Below are 19,696 nucleotides of genomic sequence, written 5' to 3'. Positions count from 1 at the left end.
GGCCGAGCACATCCATTAAGTATTTGCACAATGAATAAAGCACGTTGCATCCATTTCTTTAGTTCAGTGGCCCCCTTCAGAGTGGCTAGAGTCCAGTCAGAGTAGTTGATTTAGATTCCCAGTCATCATTCTATACCAGGTTCTGAATGAGACATGGGTGACCTGCAGGAGAGGACTTGGTGTGCCAGCCCCCGAATGAAGCAGTGTTGAATTATGTAGGACATCCATGTACACTGTGCCTGACAACTGCTTTTCTCTTGCCTCAATTTTCATAAGTTGTGTATTCTAGTATTCAGACTTTAATAGAAGCAAGGTATATTTTTAATTTTTTCTACTGTACATACTCGGTCTATGAACATGAAATCAAATTAGCATCTTATCTATGTGTGTCATAGTGACAGTTTCATTTTTATATTTAAAAGAAACCCTCAGTGGGTTTTGTAAGGTAAGAGTGTTTTAATGACACATTTAAAGAGAGTGTTGGGGTGGGAGTTGATGTAGAGGCAGCTCAGCGTTCAAAGCACTGGCTATTGTTCCCGAGGTCTTGGTTTCTATTCCTAGCACATTCACATGCGGTTCATGGGCGGTGGCTCCAGTTTCAAGACATACAACGTCCTCTTCTCATGTCTGTGAGCACTGAACACACACGCTGTACAGACATACGTACAGGCAAAACTCACATACACATAAAATTAATTAGTTAGTTAAAACGAGTATATTAAATTCTCTTATTGACCAAAAGCCACTCAGCTTTCTTTGAGATAGAAATAAACCTTTTTTTTTTCTCATTTGAAGGGATGGAGAAAGGAAAAGTATGAGCGTTGAAAGGTAATATTTGTTCTTTTATGTAAATAAAAATAAAGTTCGTGACGTATGACATATGTGGTGTATGTTAAACTGTTTCAAGTTCATTTTTAGTAAAGTCTCACTACCGTAAAAAGCTTCACAGGCTTTGGCAGCTTACACTCCTGAGGTAAACTGAAGCTCAACACACTCTTTGGTTGCTGTACTCACAGCAGGACAACATGGCCAGCATTTGTATTTTTTAATACCGATGCTACTCCTGTTTCGTGAAAACTAAACACTTTGGGACTTCTAATCTCTTTATAAGAACAATTAAATGTTTACCTGACAATCCTAAGACGGGATCATTCCAGGAGCTTCAGATAATGGCCAGTGTCTGAGCACAGGTTTTAAGTTATATGTTGAGAGCATGTCTGATACAAAGTTCTGACGTGTGAAATGTCCCAAGTCCCCAGGCTTCCTGAGTGCTGATGCTGTGCTGTATGAGGGAACTTCGCTCCTCATTTTATGGGGCGGGTCGCAGTCAGACACAGATCGTTGGCACAGTATGTGTAAGGTGTATACAAAACAATGACTTCCGTTCTCAAAGCAGGGTGCCATCTCAGGACACCTCACTGTGCGCAAACTGATATTACAAAACAAATTAAAACCAAAAACTACCCCAGTCCAAATCTCGCTTCTTAAGTGTTTCAGATAAAGGGAGGCGCCTGAGGCGGTATTGGAAAAGGAAGGCCTGGCAGCACCTCTCAGCCTTCCTGCTGCTGCTGCAACCCTTGAGCACAGTTCCTCAAGTGTGGCGACCGCAGCATTAAACTGTTTTCATTAACGTTTCGTAACTCTCAATTTGCTACTGTTCTGAACCGGAATGTAAATATCTGTGTTTTCCGATGGTTCTCGGTAACCCCCATGAAAGGAATGACCAACCTCCAAAGGCGTCACAACCCATAGGTTGTGTCTAGTGTTGGGGGCTTAGAATCTTGTTTGGAATCACGTGAACTCTTAATGGAACTTTGGTTAGGGAGAAGTGTGTGTATTTTTTAAAGTTCCTCAATTATTTCCTCAAAACAACAACATTCTATTGAGACATGTAAGAACCACTACCTGGTTTCCTTTTTTTTTTTTTCTTTCTGAAAACTCGAATTGGGTTTTCAAAGATGTGTTAGGGCATCAAGTTCAGTGTGGAACTAGGGAGACAGGTCCCAGTTCACAATCAGGTCTGAGACGCTGGCTTCCCGATACGGAAGAGCACGCAATAAGAAAGCAACAATATTCCCCAGCTCCGAAAAAAAAAAAAAAAAAAAAAAAGAACCAAAAAAAAAAAAGAAAGAAAGCAACAATATGGCGGTTAAAAATGAGTGACGGATGGACATGGTGGTGCACGCCTTTAATCCTAGCACTGTGGAGGGAGACGCAGGTTGGTCTCTGTGAATGTCTTAGAGAGAGAGAGAGAGGGACAGAGACAGAGACAGACACAGAGAGGCAGAGAGCATAAATTGGGGTTTCTGTGACCAGTGTGCTTGTGCGCATGGCTTTTGATCGTTTATTCAGATATGTTTACTTAATTATGTATTAGGTTATGTGAAAACTTTATGCCAAAGAAATTACAGTGCGAGGCTATTTGAATGTACTCTGTCATTACCAAATTTATTCAGCTGCATTCACGTTGGGCACCAACATCCTTCTTGTTTCTCCAGGACATTTAGTGAGATCAATAAAACAGAGGAACAGTACAGCTTGTGCCAAGAACTGTGCACTGAGCTCGCCCACGATCTCCAGAAGGAAGGACTTAAGGTACTGGATATTGATGGGTTGGTTTTAGTTCTTGGTTTTGTTTTTCACTATGAGCTACTACTCTACGTGAAGAGAACACACGTTTACTAAAGCTAGAGACGAATAAAGTAGGACATTCCTATCCCCATCAGTCAGAAACAACAGATCTGACGTCTGTGTGTGAGGTCTGGGATGAGGCCACTCCATGAAGGGCAGTTTGTGATGCTGAAATGTGTGGCTCCAGGGTGATGAAGGGCAGCTCTGTACCCTTAACACTGCATTAGAATCTAGATCATTGCTGCTAAATTAGAGTCACACACTAGATCATTGCTGCTACATTAGAGTCACACACTAGATCATTGCTGCTAAATTAGAGTCACACACTAGATCATTGCTGCTACATTAGAGTCACACACTAGATCATTGCTGCTACATTATAGTCACACACTAGATCATTGCTGCTACATTAGAGTCACACACTAGATCATTGCTACATTAGAGTCACACACTAGATCATTGCTACATTAGAGTCACACACTAGATCATTGCTGCTACATCAGAGTCACACACTAGATCATTGCTACATTAGAGTCACACACTAGATCATTGCTACATTACAGTCACACACTAGATCATTGCTGCTACATTAGAGTCACACACTAGATCATTGCTACATTAGAGTCACACACTAGATCATTGCTACATTAGAGTCACACACTAGATCATTGCTACATTAGAGTCACACACTAGATCATTGCTGCTACATTACAGTCACACACTAGATCATTGCTCCTACATTAGAGTCACACACTAGATCATTGCTGCTACATTGGAGTCACACACTAGATCATTGCTGCTACATTAGAGTCCTACACTAGATCATTGCTGCTACATTAGAGTCACACACTAGATCATTGCTCCTACATTAGAGTCACACACTAGATCATTGCTGCTACATTAGAGTCACACACTAGATCATTGCTACATTATAGTCACACACTAGATCATTGCTGCTACATTAGAGTCACACACTAGATCATTGCTGCTACATCAGAGTCACACACTAGATCATTGCTACATTAGAGTCACACACTAGATCATTGCTACATTAGAGTCACATACTAGATCATTGCTACATTAGAGTCACACACTAGATCATTGCTACATTACAGTCACACACTAGATCATTGCTGCTACATTAGAGTCATGTGGCAGGAGAGACGCAGGTAAAGGGAAGGCCTGTTTATGATGTCCTCTGAGCATAGATCCTTTTCTGCTCATCCTAGAAGGCTTTGCACACTGAGACAGTGGCCTTCTATCACGGGCACCTCATTTCAGGGCTCATTGTAGTTGCTAAACACACTGTGAACAGCAGCCAGGAATGCCCTGGACTGCGGGGTTTGCCATCTCCCTTCAGAAGGGTCCACATTGACTATTTGCTCAGTCCCCTCAAGCCTGAGTTAGCTATTAAAAAGTGCAGTACAAAAATATTAAAAAGTTATTGTAGAAAATTAGTGTTTGAGGAGCGATTTTACTTCTAACTCTTCTCTAACTCGAGTATAAAATGGTTTATCTTTGAGTTTTTTAATTGACTTTAATTTTAGAATCATTTCACATTTCCTGGGCTGTTTCCAAAAGAATACAGAGATTTGGGGCTGGGGATTTAGCTCAGTGGTAGAGCGCTTACCTAGGAAGCACAAGGCCCTGGGTTCGGTCCCCAGCTCCGAAAAAAAAAAGAACCAAAAAAAAAGAATACAGAGATTTCCGTTATCCCTCTCACCCAGCTCCCTCGATTGCTAACATTTCATACACCTTAGATTCTGTCAAACTAGAAAGTGACATCAGCACTTGCTCTTAACCAAACTTCAGACGGCATTTGGCTTGCTCTTGTCTTCCTACCAATTTCCTTCCAGGATTCTCCCCAGAGAACCACATGTGACTACTGTCCTGTCTCCCTAGGTTGCTCTCCCAGTGTGATAGCCTTTCCCTCTTTGTAAAACTGACAGTCTTGATAGCCAGTGGCCATGTGGCCTATAGAATGCCACTGTCACATTTGCCCCATGTCATAGGCTGTAGGTGTTTAGAAAGAATAGCACAGAGGCGAAGTGGCCTTCCCATACTCTCCTGTCACAGTCATCACCTGGTGAAGGGAACGTTTGGCGGGCCGTGCTGTCTGAAGTTACTAATTCTTAGTCAGGAAATGAGTCAGGAGCTGAACTTACCCTCAAGTGAAACAGCTGCCGGTTGCTTCCACACACACCCAAGGAAACACCAGTTGTCATCAGTCCTCCCCAACTGAAACCTCATGTCCTCCAGACACTAGCCATAAAGATGACCTTTGCAGGTGTCTGGCGCAGCACTCTGGCATGTGGCTGTCATGCAGTAAGTGTGGGCTAATCACTCTGCGACGTTCAACACTGAATCACCCTTAGGGAGATGTACAGAAAAAGTAAAGGTGATTAGTTAAGCTTGCCCTTCATATAAAGGTAATTTTTAATTAATTGAGGGGAGAATAGTAATTATATGCTAAGTGGTATTTCTCAGACATGGATTGTAGTTATGATAGTTTTCATAATTATAACAGTTTTATAAGCAGCTGATTACACTTCCGTATGCTTATATACAAACAGGCTCCCTAAACTCCCTTAACCTGCAGTCTTCTTTTACAAGCTCTGAAATTTTCCATGTTAACATGCCACATGTGTTGTAGGGCAGAACTGTCACCATCAAGCTGAAGAATGTGGATTTTGAAGTAAAAACCCGCGCATCTACAGTACCGTCCGCCATTTCTACTGCAGAGGACATATTTGCCGTTGCCAAGGAGCTGCTAAGGACAGAAGTCACTGCAGGCTCTCCACAGCCCCTGCGGCTAAGACTGATGGGTAGGTAGGCTTCCCGCTCCCTCCCCCTCCCCCCTTCCCCCTCCCCCTTCCCCCTCCGTGTCCCCCTTCCTGTCTCTCTATTTATTTGTTTATTTATTTCCCCCTTATATGTTTAATAATGCCCCCCTCTATAAAAGGACAAAGCATTCAACTTGGAAATCTTTTCCCTCCGTTTATTTCTAAAACTGTTTAAGAGCTTCCTGGAACTGGATGCACGTGAAGGATGGAATTTCAATTCTGTCTGAGCCAATGGCAGTTGTTCATATCTTTATGTTGTCTGAAGTCTTTGAGGCATGATGTTTCACGACTCAGAACTTAACAGATTTGAGAAACAGATCCGGGGTTCTGATTATATCCCGTAATCCTCTCTCGGGGATCTGGAGCGCCGTGACAGAACATGTGGATGCTTCTGTCACTAAACAACAGCAAGTTCGTTATTTAGATTATGGGACATTAAATTATATCATGCCAATTTAGTCTTTATCATTTTGTGCTACGGTTTAGAAATTTTGGATTTCAGAATTACAAATCAAGATTATGACACTGTGAAACCACACTGCCAGCCACTGTCTGTAGGGAGCAAACCAGGAAGCCATGCTTCCTAGTGACCTGGAAGAGACTGTGCCAAGAGGGGTTCGTTAGTGTTACTTTCACAATGAGAGAAAGCGGACAGTGAGACCACTGCATGCAGTCTATTAAAAAGAGCCAAAGAGCACGTGTCTATAGAAACTTTCTGTGGAATCCTAAAACTCAGAAGCAAGCAAGATATACTTGAGTGGACTGATAAACTGTATGTCCAGACAACAGAATAATGTTCTGTGTGTGAATGAGCTACAAAAGGACATGAAGGAAACTTAAGGAAATACCGTACGTCTAAGAAGCCAGTATCGTATGATTGGCATCCTGAAGGAAACAAAACCTTAGAGGCAGGAAAGACAGTACTGCTGGAGGGGAAAGTGAAAAGAGAGGCCTTGGGGCTAATGAAACAGCTGTGTATTGTAGATGTGACTTTCATTCCCCTGGTGTATTGTCATGGCTGAGGCAGTAAGCCTCAGAGAAGCTCACCCTTTCTAGTTCTTTCTGAACTCTGGCTGGCACTCAACTCAGCTGTTCTGACTCAAACTCCTCTCCAGGCTGACTGAGTCAATCTGGCTTCTGTCTCAGCCTCTGACTTTTGCTCGGCTTGGGCCTCAATCTGGCAATCTGTTCTGACCTGGCTCCTCGTTTCCTCGGCTTGTTCTCTCTCTGCACCCAGTCTTGGTAACCTGCCTCTTCCCTCTCTCAGCCATGCCCCCTCTTATGTCGCTTCTTTGCTCTCTGTTCTCATGAGAGGCGGGCATATTCTATTCTGTCAAATCTTTCTCTGATTCATCACTTTGTCTGACACTCAGTTAGACACCACTTTCAATCATGGGTGCTTCCTTCTCCAGACTAACTTCACCTTCATTGTTTGGGAGTAATGGTGTGTACTAAGATCTGTCTGTATCCCAGCCAGAGGGATTAAAGGTGTGTGCCCACAATGTGTCTGTATTCTAGCCAGAGTAGCCATGTTGCTGGGTTAAAATCCCTCTGCAGTATATGCCTCCATTATGATGAATATATGTCTTTATAACTACATCTAAACTCATAGAATAAAAACTATCAAGATGAATTTCTTAGGTAAATGATAGCATTTGGGTGATGGTCTTGTGTGTGTGGTACCGGCTGTGAATGACAACAGATGATATATGGGAATATTCTGTTCAATTGTCATATAAAAATGAAACACTTCTTAAACAGATCAGCACTCGAGTCTCTGTGGTTGACTCCAATTAATTACTTTCTAGTTAATGACATTGAAAGTTCTATATAATCATGCCAAACCCAATAGCTTCTTAACATTTACTGATACTCAGCTTTATAAAGCAAAGTAAATTATTCTTCATAATACCAGCCATGATGCCAATGTCCTTTAATTTGGAAAATATTGGTTTGAGAATGTAGCTAAGTGGTAAATTATACGTCTAACATTCGAAAGACTATATATGAGCCCAAACCTTAGCACTTAAAAACATATGTTGTATATGTGTGTACATCTCCCGTGGTACTTATTTCTCTCTAGTTTAGACATGTCATAATAGTGTTGTTTCTATGCTTTGTCCGTGTTTTGAGTGAATGTCTATACAATTTGCGACTGACTGGTTTTGGTCTCATTTAGGTGTTCGGATGTCTACTTTCTCCAACGACGATGACAGGAAGCACCAACAAAGGAGCATCATTGGCTTCTTACAAGCTGGAAACCAAGGTTTGTCACCCACTGGGTGTACTGCAGACAGAACTGACAAAACTGAGCTCGTAAAGCCCTTAGAAACGTCTCGTAAGAAGAGTTTCTTTGATAAAAAGCGATCAGAAAGGATCCCGAACTGTCAAGACCCACCCAGATGTAAAATCGCGGGTGAGCAAGCTTTACAGGCCTTGGAACCATCCCAAGCGTTGAAGAAGATGAGCGAGAGTTTCAAAACCTCAGAGAATTCAAATGACCCTCAGACATTTATATGTCCAGTTTGCTTTAGGGAGCAAGAAGGCATCAGTCTGGAAGCCTTTAATGAACATGTAGATGCATGTCTCGATGGACCGTCCACCAGTGAGAACTCAGAGATGCCCAGTTACTCACATGCTTCGTCTGCGGACATTGGTCAGCAGGCACACCGTGCTGTTCCACTGTGGGAGAAACGGGGGCATGGAGACGGAGAGATCACCTCAGGAGATGGTGCAGATCTAACAGAGACTGAAGACAGATCGCCGAAAGCAGCAAGCATGGACGCTGTAGGGAATAATCACAGCGAAGGGGAGGGATATCCTGATAGTCAGGGCAAGTCCTGCCCTCTGTCACCCGCAAACGAAACTGTCAGCACGTTAAGTAGGGAAGACTCTGCCCAGCCCTGTACAGATGAGGTAGTGACAGGACGAGCTCTAGTTTGTCCCGTTTGTAACCTAGAACAAGAGACGTCTGATCTCACCCTCTTCAACATCCACGTGGACATTTGCTTAAATAAAGGCATCATCCAAGAACTGAGAAACAGCGAAGTTAATTCAGTTAAGCAACCCAAAGGGAGCACGAGAAGCACTGGTGAGCATGTAGTCGTTAAGAGGAATGTTTTGGGGAGAGGACGGGAGGCAGGCCAGTGGCTAAGAGCACTTGCAGCTCTTATGTGGGGCCTATGTTTGGTCCCCAGAATGCACATGGTGACTCACAGCCATCTGTAACTCCAGGGCAAGAAAGTCTGGTACCCTCTTTTCTTTTGGCCTCCTTAGGCACCACACACACACACACACACACACAGACATATGTGTAGGTAAGACATCGATACACTTAAAATTAAATTTTAAAAAATAAGAGGAATGTGATTTTCTAGGGATATGTCTTATTAAAATTACTAAAACTATACATTTGAAATGTATTCTATTAAAAGGGTAGCTTGTGTTTGCTCTCATTTAGGAACTGTTACCTACCTTACCCTGGCTAGAAATAAGTCAAAATGAGCTTTTGAATTGAGGGGAAACTCCAGTTTAGTTTTGATTTATTATAGAATGAAGTTAAAAGTTTGAAGAATCTGAGTGACCCAATCAAAAAAAAGAAATTCCCTCAGGGAACGTCTGCCAGGATGCTGCCACAAATTAGCTTTATTTTTAGAACCAGGAAGCCTTTTTCCCTTCTTTCTTGGTAATGCTGACTGCACCAAGATTGCAGAAATTAAGTCTAATGCCAGTAGAACTGGTAAACTATAAAGAAACAGTACTGTAGAATCAACTCTGTGGCGCTGGCAGTGTGGCTCTGAGGGTGGGGTGCTCGCAGCCCAGCCTTTCAACCTGAGCTTCATTTCTGGAGCACACAATGGAAGGAAAGAACTGACTTCGGAAAGTTACCTGCTCACTCTATACATGTGTTCATGTGTGCACACGTGTGTGTGTGTGTGTGTGCGTGCGTGCATGCGTGTGTGTGTGTGTGTGTGTGTGTGTGTGTGTGCACTAGTTAATGTAACGATACTTTTAAAAGTTAGTCTGGGATATGTATAATATCTGTTAGATCTATAATTTTTTATAGCTCTTTAATGATTTTATCTTTTCCTTCATGGGATTTCTTGGCTTTTCTTTCCCCTGCAGACAGACTTCAGAAGGCTTCAGGAAAGACAAAAAGGTATGATGGGCTTGAGCTTCAGTAAAGAGAGCTCGTGTTTTGCTCGAGCTTTAGGGACTCACCTCTGCTTTTTTAAACAAACCAAGTAACATTTTAAAAGTTGTTTTTACAGAATTCTTTCCAAATATTTCCATCCTTCTGCATAAGAATTGTGTGTTCTTTCTCATTCCAGGGCAGGCCGGAAGACAAAGGGCTCAACATCGAAGAGAACAAAACCCCGAGATCCCAGACACACCCTTGATGGATTTTTTAAATGAACTTTGAACATTTTATCAACATTTTTAATTGTAGTTATTATTTTCATAGTCAATGAATTTATTTTTCCTCACTTTAAATATGTTCCTTTAAGGAAGACAAGTGCAATAATAATACCTCCCCCACGTGACCTTTTTAAGAATGTAGACTGAATATTAATATATGTATGTGTGTGTGTATATATATATATATATATATATATATATATATATATATATATGTACTGGGAATGAAATTTATATAATCAGTTGGAAATCAGTCGTATTAGAGACAGCGTAAGAAGTGAGGTCAGAAGATAATTTTATAATGAGTATAAAATATTTACAAGGACTCTGAGCCATGTGTAGTGACCTTAGCGTCAGCTCCTCAGTGCTTAGCCACCGTGTTGCCGTTGATGCTATTGTACTTCTCATGAGCAGATGTAATTAGATTTAGCCATGATCACCACGAAGAACTTCAGCTTAACAGAAAGGGTGTGGGTATGGCTGCTCCCTTCAGGAAGTGATGCACAGTATTACCTGTGTTCAGAGGCCTGGCTCAAACCATTGTTATTTGTATCGTCTTACTTATCAATAAGCACTTGGTTCGCATAAAGAAATGCTTAGTCTGAAACTCAAGATTGTTTTTGTAACTCAGTACTTTAAATGGCAGTATTTAATTTCTTCCCGGTTATATTTGCTACAGATCTGCAGTAAACAAGATAAGTCCCTTGGTTTTCATCCACCTCTTTAGGACAAATAGACGGCTCTGAAGCTGCCCTTGCCGTAGCTACTTCTCTGTGCCCCTGTTAATGGTTGTGGAAGAAAGCTTTGCAGCAGTTCAGAGGTTGCTGCAGATGAAGTGCCACCCACAGGTTCTTATCAAAAAGCCCTTCCTGCTACTGCTTTAAGAACTGATTCCTGCTGGCTTGTGGTGGCTCACGCCTTTAATCCTAGCACTGGGAGGCAGAGGCAGGAGGACCTCGGAGTTCAAGGACAGCTTGGTCTACAGAGTGAGTTCCAGAAAGAACAGCCAGAACCACACAGAGAAACCCTACCTCCCAAAAGAAAAAAAAAAAAAAAAAGAAAGAAAGAAAGAAAGGAAGGAAGAAAGAAAGGAAAAAGAAAACAAACCTGACTCTTCTTTCATAGTTTTGTCTTTGCATATTTTAATGCATTTATTGTAGACAGAGAAATATTTGAGGGACCTTAGGACCGACCTTGTATGCCAGAGACTTAACCTGACTTTTAATTGCTAGATGACTTAAAAATGGGCGAACAGCTTGCTGACATAGCTGACCCTGACCTGATATCACACACCACAACAGTTCCAAACTGTGGTGCATTGTTATTGATTGTCTTTTACTTATATAAACTATTTATCAAATTAAATGCAATGAAACAGATTTAATGTATTGAAAAATAGCTATTACTGTATTTATAATTTTCTTCCATCTGAAGTTTATTTTTTGTTGTTTTCAACATTAAATAAATTATTTTCATGTAGATGCTACATTTAATTGAATGTCATACAATATTTAATAATAATTTAAAATTTTTTAAAGTTAAGAATTTTTCATGCATATTGTATTATTTTCTTCTCTTGCTTTGTCTTCCAACTCCACCCTTGTCTTCTCAATCCCTCTCATATCTATGACCTCTTTTTATATATTGTTACATGTGTGTGTGTGTTTGTGTGTGTGTATGTGTTTGTGTCTGTATGTCTGTGTGTGTCTGTGTGTGTGTCTGTGTGTGTGTCTGTGTGTGTCTGTGTGTGTGTGTCTGTGTGTGTATGTGTCTGTGTGTGTGTGTGTCTGTGTGTGTGTCTGTGTGTATGTGTGTCTGTGTGTGTGTCTGTGTGTGTCTGTGTGTATGTGTGTCTGTGTGTATGCATATGCACACATTGTTACACATAGGGTAACCTGCTGGGCTCATTTGGTGTAGCTCATGTGCATTTGTGTTTATGGCTGACTAAACCAGATGACTCATGGCTTGTCCCAGGAAAAGACTGATCACCCTCTCCCAGCAGTCATTAAGTACGCATAGCTCTTCATCTAGGAGAGGAGCCTTGTGGGAATTCCCCCTTCCTGGTTGCCATGTTTAACTAGCACTGTCATTGTGCAGATCTTGTTTGAGTGACTGTATAGCTGAGCTTTTGTGGGTATAACTTCCTTGGCATATGCAAAGACACCATCAGAGTGGACATCCCAGTCCTCTGGCTCTCACTGTCTCACCACCCTGTCTCCCACAGTGTTCCCTGAGCCTTAGTTGCAGGAGCTATGGTGTAGAAGCATCATCTGGACTCTTATATTCCCTTCTCAGAAGGAGAAAACAGCGTCTTAGAGGAGTGGCTGCTTCCTCACCAGAGACTCCTAAGCCGGAAAGGAAGCTGATGTTCTCCAGTCCCCGTGCAAGAGCCACATCTTTCACATTCCTCTGTCTGTCTTCTCAAGTTCGAATCATACCATACAAACCATCCTCTTCCACGGGCCGTCTAGCACTTGGTTGCTTATAGACTGGCCCTCTGCACGTCCAGGTCACAGTTCATCCCGAGGGAAGATGGGGCAGGAAGCCAAAGGCAAAGCCTGGAGACGAACGCTGTGGTTGCCTTGCTCTCTGCTTGCTCCATGCCCAGCTTTCTCTGCATTCCTGATCTGCCTTTCTGATATCTCAGCCTCGCTCTCTCAGTCTGGACTCCCCCCAGATCCTTTATTATCTCTTATTATATATGTTTACTCTAGTATACCCATTTTGAAAAAGCATAATGAGACTTAGAAGAGTAAACGAGGACCCATAACCTTAGAGAGTCAAACCACAGATGACGTTTGTGACACATATGCCTGGTATTGGTAGGGGAAAGCTAGTATCTGCAATATTAAATTGATTCTTAAGACTCAGGAAGAAGAATAGTTTCTCTAAGGTGATACAAAAGACTTAGTAGCACCTCACATAGAAGAAAACCTGCATGACCAAGAGCCATGAAAACAGTCTCAACCATATCAATCATATGGGCCTGGAACAAACCTGTGAAGAGGCATCATTACAACCCTACCATGCTAGCGAGAAGAAACGATTCAGTGTCGCCAAGTTTTAAACATGACTGAAAGCCTCATTGTGAGGATAATCACTTTGGAAAACAATTTTGTCCTTTAGTCAGTTTAACAAATAAGTGAGGAAAAACCAGAAGCAAGTAAAAACGAAACTACATACGGTCACTGTGTTTGCCGACATTATTTTTTTAAGAGAAACTTTATTTTTAGTTGACTTGCCTAGTTTTTAAATAAATCTACATTTTTCCAGAGTTCAATAAGGCTGTCTATAGAACTCAATACTATTCCTATAAAACAGTGAGAACCAATTAGGAAATAGAATAAAAATAACCCTGTTGATCATGGGGCTCTCGGAAGGAAGAAGATGTTCAGGGATTTGGGAACATCACAGTATTGGAAGAAAAATGGTACAAGTGAATAAATGAAAAAATCTTATTGATGAACAGGAAGAATGGCTATATAAAATTAACCTCCCCCCCCCACGCAACAGTTATAGTGTTACATACAATAAAATTCAAAACCCCTGAGAAACTGGTAAGTGAAGTCAGGCTTGGTGGCATACTCCTTTAATACCAACGTTCTGGAGGCAAAGGCAGGAAGATCTTTTAGTTCAAGGCCAGGTTGATGAGACCCTGTCTCAAGAGATAAGTAGATACTAAATTTTTTGTAGCAGTTAATAAAGTATTAACAGTGGTGCTGATAAATGTGAGGGGCATTTTAAATAACCCAGTGAGAAAAGGGTTGACTGTTACGTAAACGGCCCTTCTGTGCTTAATAACTCATAAAGAAAGTTAAATTTGATGGAGCCTAACTGCTGGGAGTCCCTAGACCACTCTCTCTCTGATTATTTGCTCAAAGGACTAATAACTGAGAAAAACTACAGCCCAGATTATAGTCTGTAAGAGTGAAAAAATATATATATAAGCAAAGAGGCTATACATAACTCAGAAGTAGGATGCTTGTCTATAAATGTACGATCCTAGATTTGATACATGCACAGTATGGGGTTGAGGTTAACAGAGTCCCATGCTTCCAGGGGAGGCATCTGAGGAGGTATACACGACTCTCCCATAAGTACCATATGCCAGCATGCAAAATACCACCAACCAAGACACCTTGCCCAACTTGCCGCTCAGGGTTTTTCCTGGAAGTCTGTGACAGGCAGGCAGTTCTTTCATCCCAACTGATCTTGGCTACTAAACCTTAAACCTTCCAGGGAGCTACTGGCCCAAGGCCTCCATCTTCAAATGCCATGCTTTCAGCGTAAGCATGTCGTTAACATAAGCTGTCTCTTCAAACTAATACAATGCAGCCCAATGCTTTGGACATGAAACATTCTTATCAGGCTTCTAAAGGCCAAGGACTCAGAGGCTGGTTCTTTGGAAGAGAGAGGTCTTTCTTTGCAAAATGTAGGAGTTGAGCAACCTGAATCTACCAAGATAACCCTCATAGTTTTCTTGCAAAATAAATGTCCATCAGAACTGTATTTGAATAAAGAATAAAAAGATAAGGATCATGTAGGGTAACATTTTTTTCTGCCTTTTTTTAATGCAGAAAACAATCTCAAATCTTAACCTTTTAAGGGATTCTGGCCTATTTGTTTGTGGCAAACAGGCCTAGTGATTGAATGCCTGTACAACAGTCTGTTCCATGAAAGACAAAGATGTCTTAGTATGTCCGTTTCATTGTTCTGGTAATTTATGGCTTGACATCCTGCCTCAGTCTGTTGTGATAATAGAAGGTTATGAGAAGCCATTTGTAAATCCAGACCTTTCTCTCCGAGTGTTTTGGCTTAGCATTTAGCATGGGATTATAAGAAGTGATCTCCAAGAGAAAGGTTTCTACACTGACAAGGTAAAAGTCATCGTCTTAGGGTTTTACTGCAGTGAACAGACACCATGACCAAGACAACTCTTATAAGGACAACATTCAATTAGGGCTGGCTTACAGGTTCAGAGGTTCAGTCCATTATCATCAAGGCAAGAGCATGGCAGCATCCAGGCAGGCATGGCACAGGAGGAGCTGAGAGTTCTAGACCTTCATCTGAAGGCCGCTAGCAGGATTCCAGGCAGCTAGGATGAGGATGTTAAAGCCCAGGCCTGTAGTGACACTCCTACTCCAACAAGGCCACACTTCCTAATAGTGCCACCCCTGAGCCGAGCATATACAAACCATCACAGTTGTGTTGCTGAGTTAAAGAAGGAACTCCATGCTAAGAGAATATGGGCAATACTCAACATGAAGCCGAGAGAGAGACATCAATTACTGAGACACTTCTACTGTTCTCATTTTAAATGCCTTCATTCTCCATGGGTTATGTGTCAGCTCACCACCCCTCCCCCACCCATTTCTGACTCTACTGTCAACCCTAAATATGTCACCAAACTCCATCTGTCCTTGCAGAGCCTTTTAGAAATATTGCTTTCCTTCTGTGAAACTTACTAGTTGCCTTCATGCTGACATTCCAACTGCTTCCTCAGCTTCCCTGATCTAAAACAACTTGAGTACCGTTTAAAGGATCAATCATAAGCAGTGTTTTCAAAATATCATGTCGAGTTGCTTCTTTTGTTGTTGCTGCTTTTCTTTCTTTTTTATTTATTATATGTGAGCACACTGTAGCTGTCTTCAGACACTAGAAGAGGGCACCAGATCTCATTACAGATGGTTGTGAGCCACCATGTGGCTGCTGGGATTTGAACTCAGGACCTCCAGAAGAGCAGTTAGTGCTCTTAACCTCTGAGCCATCGCTCCAGCCATGTCACTGTTTTACAAATGCTCTTATGTCTTCAGGTCTGGGAGAAATGGTAAAGGAAAGATTGGTGTTTTTGTGTTTGGAACCTGTCTGTGTCTAGAACCTTCTATGGTGCAGTATTCCCGCCTTGACACAAGCTATAGAAACTTGACCAGTTGAAATTACTAGAAACGTAATAGCTATTAAGAAAAATAAGACCTGGCCTTGTAGCAATGTCCATCATGTACTTCTAATGCTGGGTCACAATCTGGTAAGCAGAGAACCACACAGAAAACCACAGCAAATAATGCTTCGGGGTGGATTCCAGAAGTGGGAGGAGCATCCTTTCCCCAAGGGGCCTTTGAGCCTATTGAAAAGTGAGTTGTTTCCACTTGATGGGAAGGGGTCAGCAGGTCATAGAAAGCTCATTCTGGTCCCAGAGCAACAGCACAAACCAGAAGGAAAAGTCTTTTGTCTCTAAGGTGTGACTGCCAATCAGTCACTGTTTGTTGGTTGGAGGCTGTAGAGATGTGGGGCTAGCTCTGATTTATCTCCAAATCCTCAGTGTGGTGGCCTGACACGAGGTTAATGGTCATTTGTTGATGAGCAGAAGTGAATTCATTGCATCTCAAGGAGAATTCACATCCGTCCAGCAAAGCTTGTAACCTACTCCCTTACAGCCAGGTATGGATGTGTGATTAAAGGTTAGCCAGTGGACTGTGTGAGGAAGTATTGGGCAGTGTACTAGAACCTCCTCTTTGGGAGCTCTAGCACCCTCTTTGTCCTATTTCTTCCCTCTGGCTCCCACTTCCTGGAAGCAGGCACTACCTTACATCAGAGTTGGGGATACACCTGGGGACAATGGTGTGGCAGGCTGGAGGGGCTGGCTCCTGAGAACTTTAGCTTCCAGAGTTTTATAAGACAGTTTCCTATCATAGTTGAATCCTACCTGAGAGAGGCTATAAAGATTACTAAGATAGTTTTTGTCCACAGGACTGAAGAATATCTTCAGGTGACACTTAATGACAGGAGGACTATGACAGGCCAAATATGTGGTGTGGGAGTCTGAGGAAACAACATCTGACAAGACAGTAAAGGAAAGATAGATGCTTTTGTAGTTGTTATTGTTGAGAAAAGAATTTTTGAAAGTCTGGACTTAAAAGTTTACTACACATTTGAACATAACCAGGCATGTCCAGACAGAAACACAATGCTGACGTCAAAGTACACACTTGAGAGTCAGGCAGATGGGGCTGGGAAGACGTGCTAGTGGTCTGAGTATTTGCCAGGAAAGTGCAAGGATCAGGCTCGGGTCCTCAGAGCCTCAGGGCCAGGGAGGCCTGGTGTCCTGCCCATAATCCCAGTCACAGAAAGTCAGATACAGGAGCTCCCCAGAGCAAACTGACTAGAGAGACTAGCCATGTCCTGTGAGCCCAGGGTTGAGAGACCCTGCCTCAGTAAATAAGGTGGGAACACAATCCAGGATGACTTCTGGCATCAACTTCAGCCTCCACATGTACGTGCATGTGAGAAACATGCCCACACATGTGCAAACACAAATGTACCACACACTTGAACATGGGGGGGGGCAGTAAAAATTGTTTTAAATCTCCTAACATGTTAAGTATGTTTGTGGTTTGGGGCCAGGACACATTTATTCATAGCCATTCTTAGCCACATTTAAGAGAGAAATTAAAGATGTCGGGACTGAACTGTGGCCAGTGTTCCCCGGCTGAACTGTGTTCCACGTTTATTAGACAAACGGCTTGTAAGCCTGGTGCCTTGTAAGGACTGGAGGTACAGCAGGGGAAGCCTGAGGAACCTCCTGCCTTTGCAGTGTTTAATGTCAGATACATTCTAAACAGTACTCGTTATGGCCGGAAAGGTAACACACGGGAAAGAGAAGCATGAGGAAATGAGGAGGGAGACGGAGGAAAGTGTTCAAAATATTCTAGAATAGAGCGATCAGAGCGCTTCCTCTGAGGAAGTGGCAGTTCGAGGGCATGGGGAAGAAGAAGAAAAAGGGCAGTTCCAGGGGATGGGTTCTGTGGAGAGAGAACTGGAAACTGAATGCCCTGCAGCAGGGGATTCCAGAGAAGCAACAGGGATAGGAAAAGCCCCACACCCACACCCACACCCACACCCCACAACCCACACCCACACCCACACCCACACCCCACAACCCACACCCCACAACCCACACCCACACCCCACAACCCACACCCCACACCCCCACACCCCCACATCCCACCCCACACCCCCACACCCCCACATCCCACCCCCACACCCCACACCCACACCCACACCCACACCCACACCCCACAACCCACACCCCACAACCCACACCCACACCCACACCCACACCCACACCCCACACCCACCCCCACACCCCACACCCACATCCCACCCCACACCCACACCCCCACACCCCACACCCCCACACCCACACCCACACCCACACCCACACCCACCCCCACACCCCACACCCACACCCACACCCACACCCACACCCACACCCACACCCCACAACCCACACCCACACCCCACACCCCACACCCCCACACCCCCACATCCCACCCCACACCCCCACACCCCCACATCCCACCCCACACCCACACCCATACCCACACCCCACACCCACCCCCACATCCCACACCCACACCCCACACCCACACCCACACCCACACCCACACCCCCATTCCCCACACCCCACACCCACACCCCACTCCCCAAACCCCACACCCCCATTCCCCGCCAGGTGGCCTACGACGCATCAGAATGCTGAGATCATCCACTTGCAGTTTGAAAAAGAAAACATTGCATTAAATGCGTTATGGCTTCCCTCTTGTCCAAGCTCTAAATCAAGCAGTAGTCACCATGTGATGTTTGGCAGGGGTCTTTCGTCCTTTGCTAGAGGAGGCCTAGCCTCACTCCATTTCTAGAAGGGTATAGAACAGTAGTTCTCAACCCGTGGGTCACATGTCAGGTATTTACATTCCGATTTGTAACTGGCAACGTTATGATTATGAAGTACCAAAGAAGTAATATCACGATTAGGGGTCACCACGACACGAGGAATGTATTAGAGGGTCACAGGGATAGGAAGGCTGAGAATCCCTTGCGCAGAGCATAAAATCACAACGCTTTTCACCTTGTTGAGAGCTATAAGGAGAGGGCCCGGTTGGGAGTTTGAAAGCGAGTCAGGCGTGTGCTGTAACTTATTAGGATGACGTGGGTCAGAATTCTGTGGAAGTCGGTCTGATTTCCACTGTTAACATGCTGACACTTTTACTGCGCTTTTTCATCTGGTATTTGGAATTTTATTTATATCGTTTTGAATCCTTGGTTTCCACTTAGTTAGTCCTAACTGACTAAGTTAGTCCTGCCGTATCTTTCTATCAGTGTTCATTGTTGAATACCTACTAGTGTTTTGATCGTAGCACCCTACTATCAGATTAGGCCTATTTGCTTTTCTTTTTAAAAAGTTCTAAATGGTGCTCTGCTCGAGAGACATTTTGCCGTGTTTGTTTTTTTTTTTTTTCCTTGATAAACTGAGAAACATCGATTTGAATTTAATACTTAAAATTCGGTGCACAATAATTAGAAAGGAGAGCATGCTTTAAATGTACATTGATATACAATTTTAAAATTAGTACATGTTGAGCGTACGTGTGTACCGTGGAGGCCAGAAGAGGACTTTGGGTGCCTTGAAGCTGGAGTTACAGCTGGGTGTGAGCCACCCAGGGCTGGTGCTGGAACCCAGACTCTAGTCCTCTGCAGGGGTGGTAAGTGCTCGTAATCACTGAGCCATCTTTCCAGCCCTAATAGTTTATAATTTATATTAAAATGAAACATCTCATGAAATACCTCTTTGAAGTTTATTTGATGAGTCAGGATTTGTTGGACCTGTTTCTGTATTATTTTCGTTTCTAACAGACCATCCAAGAAAGCTGAAAATTTCATGATTATCAAATGAGAAATTCAGGTTGTTTTGCTATTTTTTTTTTTTAATCAAGGAGGAAATTCTGGAATCCCAGCTAGGAATTATT

At 43.0% G+C, this 19,696-nt stretch overlaps 1 protein-coding gene across 2 annotated transcripts in view; it reads left to right on the top strand.

The window, feature by feature from the left end:
• The window catches only part of Polk (DNA polymerase kappa), a 60,251-nt gene extending 48,879 nt beyond the window's left edge, over positions 1–11,372 (top strand). For both annotated transcript variants that reach the window (NM_138516.2, NM_001433859.1), the window contains 6 exon segments: positions 796–828; positions 2,499–2,595; positions 5,285–5,456; positions 7,654–8,565; positions 9,600–9,633; positions 9,806–11,372. In NM_138516.2, coding sequence (NP_612525.2) covers positions 796–828; positions 2,499–2,595; positions 5,285–5,456; positions 7,654–8,565; positions 9,600–9,633; positions 9,806–9,890 — 1,333 coding nt within the window. In that variant the 3' untranslated portion in view covers positions 9,891–11,372.
• The last annotated feature ends 8,324 nt before the right edge of the window (positions 11,373–19,696 follow it).

Source organism: Rattus norvegicus, chromosome 2, assembly GCF_021556685.1.
Source record: "Rattus norvegicus strain SHRSP/BbbUtx chromosome 2, alternate assembly SHRSP_T2T, whole genome shotgun sequence".
Lineage (NCBI taxonomy): Eukaryota > Metazoa > Chordata > Mammalia > Rodentia > Muridae > Rattus > Rattus norvegicus.
The sequence above is the reverse complement of the archived record's forward strand: the minus strand, read 5'-3'. Positions and strand labels throughout refer to the sequence as shown.